We start from the raw sequence: 9,078 nt of genomic DNA, 5'->3' as shown, positions 1-9,078 counted from the left end.
TGAACTTCATTCTGTAGACTTGCTTTTGAAAGCTTGAGTAAGAAATAGACTTGGTGAAACTCCTTTATTTCTACACGGTTGGCATAAAGCCTACATAATGAGGTGCTTTTCACAGCCGCGGTTTTAAAAATCCTTCTTTTCATTCCTGAAATCTAAACGTTAATAGCACCTTCCATTGTGGTCCTCTCTGCTAGTGTGCATCATCTTCTGTCTTCTGCGAGAGGCTTCATGCAATCCTGCTAGCAAGCTCTTGTGTCATAAATAGAATTTGTTGAGGAAATAAAAATGTATTGTTTTCATTGTTAGAGGATGCTACTAAATTGGCTGTATGTTTGTCTAATAATCACATCTAAAGCTGATTATGCCGGTAATAGCCTTAAGATATTATTTAAAAATAAATATATAAATGCACTACTTTTGTACTAATACTAGTTTTTAATCTCTTCTTGTTTCTGTGAAGTCTGAATGAGATTTTCAAAATTGAATAATAATTTGATCCGTTAATCTTTTGAAGCTAGTAATTTTATTTTCCCCTCTTTGCAGTCTCTGAGGCTCGCAAATGAATAGAGCTTCATTACTGGAGTCTGCATTTAATAACCATTATCCATTATCTTGTAATTAAGACTCCCTGTAACGAATCATGAGGACAATGCAAAAATACATAGTACATTTCTTTAATGAACTGGAAAATGTTCATCTTGTTCTATTTAGTAATGAGTTGCTGAATAGTCGTTAAATCCACTGGAGAATAGAGCTAGATGGATTTTGAAGACTATCTTGAGTTTGTGGTTAATCTATTAGAATTAAAATTTCATCTTCTATTTTTATCAACAGCTGATTAGAAGTCATTCTGTTTGACCAAATTGATTAGAAGACCATATACAAGGGCAGCTGTTGTTTAATGAAAGTTTTTAATGAAACTGTACCGTAGGGACTTGTAATTATAAGACTTATAAAAGCTTTGACTTACCTTATACTAGAAAAAATGAGAAGTATTGCACTGAAGGACTTTAAGTGCTACATTTTGAAAGGGAAATTAAAAATATAATTTGGTGATGTTGAAGTTTCACTTCCACTTCCAGTTACTATGGACATCTGATAGTCACATTAAAACAAGTATTTCTCTGGGGGTAGCTCTGAAATATGTAACTCAGATGTCTCTCCTATGTGCTCTGTCCTTTGCAAAGCAAAATCAACTATTAATGGCCTCTTTTGCACATTGCACTTTCTCTGGAGTTAGAACTTTTTTCACAAATTTTTCTCTTTAGAGTGGGAATTGTCATAGTAGGGTGGGATTTAACCACCAATGAGCTGAGTTAGTGCCTAGCCAGGAAGCCTACAAAGAAAACTGTTGTCTCAACAGACACAGTCTTAGCGATACCATTTGATTATGTTGAAACACAGGATGGAGAAACATGCCTGGCTTTGTCTTGACTTCCCATCAGGCTGAGGCCGAGCTGTATGCCAGTCAGCTGTGCCATCACAAAGACAGGTCTCGAGAGTGCCCTGTCAAAATGTAGTCTATGCAGCTCTTTAGTTTGAGCCAGTAGTGAAACTTTCCTTGCTTGCTCTAGAGGATGTTGTAGAGGCATCATCATTCAATTAAGAGACAAAATGGACCCTAAGCCAAATTTGAAGTGGAAGCAGATGTGATTCCAATTGACTTAAGTGGATGATGCACTACTACATGGTGTTTGAATTATCCCTCTTCTTCTCCCAATTACTTTTGATAATTAATGATCCCATAGTACACCTTTTCTAAGAAGTAGGTTCCCAGAGATGAAGCGTACCCTAACGCAATTAAAGAAGTTTTGTCATCGTATTGTGTCAATGCATGATCATACACTGCAAGGCAAATTTTTTTTTTAGTTTCTTAGTTTTTTGTTATATTCTGCTGCAGGATTCGTTTTAAGTCAGCCTAGAACAGCAAGATTAAACAAGAAAACTGCACAAGTACTCAGGACAGGCAGTGGAAAATATTGTTCACAACTGAGAAACCAGAAAAAAATAAGCCAAGGCTAATTCTCCTTCTTTAAATAACACAGATGATTTGACCTCATTAGTGCATTATATCAGACCATGACAAGTATAATAATTTGCAATGTTACAATTGCAAAATGCATAAGAAGGGAGTTTTTTCTCCATTTACAGGGTTACACAGGTGGTTTCTTAAATACATGTGAGATTTCTTTCCTTTCACTTTAAACAGCTGCAGGAGATACTAGACTCTCAAATGTGAGACCAAATAGATGCAAAGTTAAATTAAAAAAAATTATGAAAATTGTTTCTATTCAGAAAGATCCTTGTGGAAATACTAAACTGTTGATTTATGTGCAAAATTTGTTCGGAGGAAATAATTTAAATTTCCATTGTTGTGATTAGTCAAACACATTCCTATTAATGTATATATACACATATGTTGAGTAAGTACAGGAACATCTGTTACATGGGAATGTCCAGAAGAGTGTGTTGGTCTGATAGCTAGAGCAAAGAATTAAGAGCTGCGATGTTCATTTAGCTGTTGGAATGTCTTGACTTGCCCTGAAACCGGAAGGGTATTGTCCTCCTTTTCTAGCCTCAACCGGAGCAAGGTTTGCACCGACGCCACAGGGATGTTCATGTAAAGGAATGCTTCATAGCAATTATGAGGACATCTTTGGAGGGTGTGAACTATGTATGGGCAGAGTGGCTCTTGCTCTAAAAGTACCATAAAGTTTTTTACTTCCTTTCAGGTTCTGATTTTATAAAGACGTCTACAGGAAAGGAGGTGGAAAATGCGACCTTTCCAGTTGGAGTAGTCATGATGCGAGCCATTAGAGAATTCTACTGGCAAACGGGCCACAAGGTAATTCCTGCTACCTTTATAAAGATTAACTAAACAGGCTTACTCAGAAGGAAATAAGACTGTAATAGTTTTGAAACGCAGAGCATATAAATCCACATACATTAACTTCTGTGGCTGTATGAGTAATAGGGACTTCTCTCTTGTATTTGTCATTTGATTTGCTACTTAAAAAAAAAAAGGCACTTTTGACTTTCCTCCATTGAATAACTTTCACTTCATTCCCTAAAAGCTCATGCAATCTTGATGCATCTCCTGCAGCATTTGGGTTTGAGTCTTGTTTCACCATTTAAAGTATTTAAGTGGTCACCTCCAGATCTCAAGCTGACAGTGATTGGCATGCTCCCATAAACCTCAGTGGAACTATACATATTTATAGCCATCGAGAGTCTGTCCATTGTACACAACTGTATTTTCTGACTTTGTTCTGGCAACCCCTGGGATAAATTCTGCTCCTTGATCTCTTGCCAGAGGGGCTTTCCAAGGAGACAAGAAAGCAGATCCAGTTGGATCTTGTTATCTGGAATGAAGGGAGCAAGAGACAGGGGCCCAAAGAACATTATGTCCTGGTACACAACATTTATCTGTCAGATCATGTCAAGCGAGGTCAGTGGAGGCAAGGGGCAGGGGGGGAGCACACGGCAGAGCCAGTGATGAGCTATCCATTCATCCATCTGTCCATCCATCCATCCCTGTTCTGAAGTACTGAGAAAATAGGAGGTTATCCAGGAAGACTTAAGCCACCTCTCGCCTACTTTAACCACAGGCAAGTGGGGGCTGTCAGTTAGATCTGGTGCTGCTGTTCAACAGTAGTCTTTGTTCGTACCTGCAGCCTCCGGGAAGGAAACCATATCTCTAGCTAAGACCTCTCCTCATTAATGAGTCACCCTTCTGTCCTCTCCAGCTCACCCTTCTGTCCTTTCTGCAGGTGGTCTTTCAAGGTATGATGTTAGGACATGGGATGAGCAGTGGGATAGGGGCTGAGATGGCTTCAGAGGCTATTGGAGCTTGAGGAGCACATGACGGCAGGTTAGATGTATGTCCGTCTGCTCTCTATAGTCAACTAGACGAGGACAGTGTCAATCCCTGGGCTGTCCTTACTCCTCCCTTCCCCTGCCTGCATCTCTGTTTGCCATGCAACTACTCAGGCAGCTGTAATAGTCTTGCTTCTGCAGGAGCATCTTCACTGCTTCCAACCTGAGGCAGATCCCTGGGGCTGGGTGACTCACCTTGGCACTGGTGCTGCTTACACGAGCTGTGTGCCAGAGGTTGAGCTCTGCTGCATTAACACAGCTTTGTACCTATAATTTCATATAAATGTTGAATTCACCTTTTGCTTTTAAAAAATGCATTCATGGTATAAAATGTGTTATTATGAATGAGTGCTTATGTCTGGGTGCATGTGTGTGTCAGTGAATTAGATGTAAACTGACTTTATGTGCTTTTATTAACTGACGACAATATTATCAGTGACAAGAGATTTCTAAATGGTTTCTTTAACAAACTAATTTTGCTGCTGTAGAGATGCTTTCTAGTAAGGCTTTGGCTAGAAAAAACAGGTTAATTCAAAAATTAAACTTCTTCGAGGAAAGGAACAAGTTGCAGAGTAACATTTATTGAATGATAAGCTGTGGCGGTGATATGAAAAGTGTGCAATATAATGGGAAATAATCTTTTTCTGTCATTATTGAAGGACATACATAAATTGGTTTTTCTGTTGGGAAAACCCCCAATCCAGAAAAACTTATTACTTTTAATAATATAAGGTGAAGAAAAAAATTTCTTGAGGAGATGAACTTATTAAGCAAAATAATGAAATGCGGTGAAACAGCAGGAAAGTGGTAGCTGGACTTTGTACTGGTCTTGAATTAAATTCCAACCCCCCTTCCTTTTTGCTTTTTTATGGCAGTCACATGTGCTATTTGGAAAGCTGGTAAATGGAGGAAAGGACAGGCTTGTCTTTGTCAGCTTTTTTGCAGAAAAAGAGCTTTCACAATTTGCTAAAAGGGAAAGGAATTCTGCATGGTGTTTTTAATTCTCTTATTAACTCCATTTTTCTTGGCTTTGCCTCAGATTATCTTGAAGAGCTGTAGTATGTAGTAGAAATCTAAATTTGAATTTCATTAGAATTTCTCTTCCTGAGGGAAAACACATTCCCACTATTCTAATTTATTGTCTAAAAGATGCTTTTCCAGTTGCTGTGGTTTAAATTCCTTTTGGAAATCTAATGTTAACAGATGTATGCATACACTCATGCATCCATCCATCCATCCACAAAAACATTTTTCATATTTTGGATTTATCAAGCTTTTTCTGTTATTGTTCTTTATAATCTTATTGGAAATATGCTGTTACCGCAATGCTTCAGTGTGAGAGGAGGATTTATTCTCTATTTGTTTGTCCTGAAATCACTATAAAAAAATTACCAAAGACATTTAAAACCAGATACTTCTTGATTTCACTATTATATCCATAAGATACAAAGAAAACCTCAATGCAGTGAGGTTTTGGTAACGTATATACAGAAATTAGAACAATAATTCTCGCAGAAGAAGGCTGATGGCAAGGAATACCCAAGGTAAAGCTTTATGGCAGAGGGAAATGTGGAAAGAATCACTGTGAGCTACTGTACAGATTGTTAAGGGTTGTTGGTTGTTTTTTTGGGGTTGGGTTCTTTTTTTTTTGGTGCAGAAACACTTTTTCCTAATTCTCCTTGTTTTGCTGGAGTTTAGTAAGCTGCTGCAGGCCAACATTTTGGCTAATGCAGGTGACAGAAATTTTGATGAGGGATTTGATAGCTGCATGTCACAACCTCTGTTTTGGAATGAGATGCATTTAAGCGGCACATAACCAAGAGACTGGCATTAGGGGTGCATGCCAAGTCACCTCAGTGCTGACTCCGCACAACAGACTGATCACAGGATTCAAGACGGCCTGTACATACATGGCAATTCAGCTGACCAAACACGACATATCTCACATCAGGTATCTGGAAGGTTATCCAGCATGTGTTGGGAGAGAAGTTTCACAGTTCCTGTGAAGCACAAAACTTACAATTGTTGGTAAAGACAGACCTAATTTAATTCCCATTTGGAAAATTTTAGTGAAAATTAAGCCTCTGACAGGTTGGAATGTACAGCTTAGTCATGTATAACTATGGTGCACAGGTATATTATAAAGTACAACTGTCTTTTACTGCTCTCCACATGAGTCAGCTGCCTCGTGCTTTATTTCAGCATCTTCAGTGTTATGTTATTGAATGTACATTGGCTGCTACATATTTGGAAATAGATTGTGGCATGGGCAGTAGGGAATATGCAGATATCCCAGGTCCTGCCTAAATCCCTTGGCCTAGAATGTGCTATTGGCAAAGTACTCCTGTTAGACCTCAAACCCAGCTTCTGACAAAGTGTGCTGGGGTGACAAGTATTCCTCCCTCAGCTGCTGACCCTCAGGATGATAATGTTATCTTTTGCAGTGATGGCTGAGGCATGATAGCGCTCAGCACTAGTCCAGAGCTTATACTGTTTGCAGTCAGGTACTTACCGAGGAGAGTTGTTACATGCACCACAGGCACTTTGAGACTGCAGGTGTACAAACGCTGATTGCTCTTCTAGGGTTGCTGATGAATGGAAATGTGTATTGCACTTCTTTTTTTCTATATAAAGGTTGGATTTAAACCTGCTGGAGGCATTCGGACAGCAAAAGAAGCTATTACTTGGCTTATGCTGGTGAAGGACGAACTGGGAGTGGAATGGCTAACACCAGAGCTCTTTCGCCTGGGTGCCAGTAGTTTGCTGGAAGACATTGAGAAGCAGGTTAGTTGTTGACGATTTTTGGTTTGGTGGGAAGAAAAAGTAATCTTTCTAAAGGTGCCAGCTTACTGTTTTTGCAGAATATGTTTTTCAGTGCTTTTTAAAAGATGATAGAACATATATCTAGTTCATTATTAACAACAGGTTCACCTCCAGCCCAGTATTTCTTTCAATTTGACCTGTTATTGCAGATATCTGGGATTCTGATATTCCAGCAGCTGGCAATTGCCTGGGCTAGGTTTGCAATGCAGTGGGCAAAGAGGCTCAGTTTGTACATATACAGAGTCTTTTGCAAATGTGTGGTAGTGCACTCCCCTGCACTCCTAGCTGCTGCCAGTTCAGCTGACGCTCAAATATCTCACAGACTCTTTGTATCACTGTGCCACAATGTTCATAAATACTTCACGCTGTGGAGAAAGTCACGTCTTATCCTACATATGGTACTGCTGATAGAGAAGTTTTTACATATTGATTATTTCCTGGGGAAGAAAAACAATTGAATCCTAGAAGGCCTCGTTTTTCTGATTGCTTTTATTTTTGTGCAGGCTGGTTGCTGTGTTTCCTGGCAGATGAATAGCGAGGTGCAGGGGCAATGTGTAGTTCCTGGTGGGAAAAAGGGTTCTAACCTACCTACAGATAACTTACCTCACTGGTGCAGAGTATCAGCCCTACAGGATACAGCATAGTTGGGAACAGCGTAGTGTCACTACAAATTACGAAACCATTAGGGCTGCTGAACTTGACTCCAATGTTCATTAAACCCAGGAGATGAGGTGATACTAACTTGAATCAAGAAGAAAAGTTTGAGAGTCCTTGTGTGGTTGCTGCTGGTGGGAGAATGTGAGATGTAGGGGACTTGGGGGAGGAAAAAAGCATCAGTCTGTTCCTTTGTGCCACCTTTTCTAGCAACTGAAATACTGACATGTCTTAAGAAATATAGAACAGCTGAGAAACGTCAGGTGAATATTCATGACTGTTGAAAACCTCTGGCTCACGCCTCTGGTGAGAATAGTATTGGCTTGCTTTACTGCCAGACTGCCTCTGCCTCACTTCTGACCAAAAATGGCGTCCCTGGTTATGACAAAGCAGCATGAGCTTTCATGTCACCACTGCCATTGCTGCTGAGTCTTACAACGCAGCCAGTGACTGTATCACACGATTTGTTCTGATTTCTTAAGAGGGGCATCCTTTTATCTGCCAGGGATTGCACAAATATCCCAGTCATGACCAAAGCTCTACTATATTGTGCCAGCTAAAAATGTGCAAGGTAAAATTGTCCCAGTCATTATAGTCAATAAAACAGGTTTTTAGAAAAACCCAATCAACCAACCATACATAGAAAATGGGGAAAACTCCGCCCTCTTCCAAGACAGTACAGTTAAAAGAATAGATTGAAATGAGCCATATAAAAGCATAAGCCATTTTGGATACTTTGAATATCACAAAAGAATGCTGGAATCATTAAAACCAGATGACAGTGAGAGCAAAGCGTTGTCTTCTACCTGGTTCTTTTTGAAAGGTTAGTTAAAGCAACAATAGTCTTTGCTTTTTTTCATTTTTTCCAAGCAAAGCAGCAAGACTTCTTAGTTCAGATCCTATAAACAAGTACATAAAGGTATATTACATCATATTTTATGCACACACACACACAATCAAATATCCACCATCTTCATCTGGCATGCCTTTAATTTGTTACTTCCTTGACACTTTCAGATTTATAGTCCTATATAATTCTATCATAAATTTTCTATTTTCTTGCAGATTTTCTATCATGTGACGGGCACTTATGCACTTCCGCATGACCTGGCAATGACTTAGACAGAAAATCAACTCAGGATTACTTTTACAAAAGAGGCCTTTAAGCAAGCAGCATTCAGAAGTCTTCTGACAACCAACTGTGTGTGATAGAATTAAAGGCATAATTCTCCCTTCTTCATCTTTTACAGTATTTAAAATTATGCTCATCTGCTGTTTGTACTTCATCCAAAAGCAGAAATGATAGTTCTGAAGTAGTTAAATAGTTAATACTTACAGATTTGTAAGGTTAATCTTGCAAAGTCTTCCTCAGACCAGCCTGAAAAGCTTATTAATGGCAACACTGAAATACTATGAAGAAGATTTAGATGGCCTGGTAACTCTTTGCAGTTGCAGAATACAAAATATCTATGGAGTGTTCAGGTTGCTAATTAAGAGCTACAGATTTTGGAATAGCTTTCCATTCACCTCAGACACAATCTTCTGCCATGGATGCATTGCACTATTAATTGTTATGTTGATTTAGTTTCGGGCATTGTAATCTGAGAAAATGAAACTTGGCTATTACTTTCTTTTATAAAATTTCTCTATAGCAAAACCCCCTTTCTTTTGGGTATTTTTTCCCCCAAACTTGGGCACAGACATCCATATTTAGGCCCTTGAATA

The 9,078-nt window shown here is 39.0% G+C and overlaps 1 protein-coding gene across 1 annotated transcript in view; it reads left to right on the top strand.

Annotated features, from left to right (window-relative positions):
* DERA (deoxyribose-phosphate aldolase (putative)) overlaps positions 1 to 8,618 on the top strand; it is a gene marked incomplete at its 5' end in the record, with an annotated part of 44,403 nt that extends 35,785 nt beyond the window's left edge. Inside the window, 3 exon segments of the mRNA XM_010131920.1 lie at positions 2,733 to 2,845; positions 6,511 to 6,660; positions 8,419 to 8,618. Coding sequence (XP_010130222.1) covers positions 2,733 to 2,845; positions 6,511 to 6,660; positions 8,419 to 8,475 — 320 coding nt within the window.
* Positions 8,619 to 9,078: the final 460 nt, after the last annotated feature.

The sequence above is a fragment of the Buceros rhinoceros genome, unplaced genomic scaffold, assembly GCF_000710305.1.
Source record: "Buceros rhinoceros silvestris isolate BGI_N320 unplaced genomic scaffold, ASM71030v1 scaffold6772, whole genome shotgun sequence".
NCBI classification, from domain to species: Eukaryota; Metazoa; Chordata; class Aves; order Bucerotiformes; family Bucerotidae; genus Buceros; species Buceros rhinoceros.
This window is presented reverse-complemented; position numbering and strand designations above follow the sequence as displayed.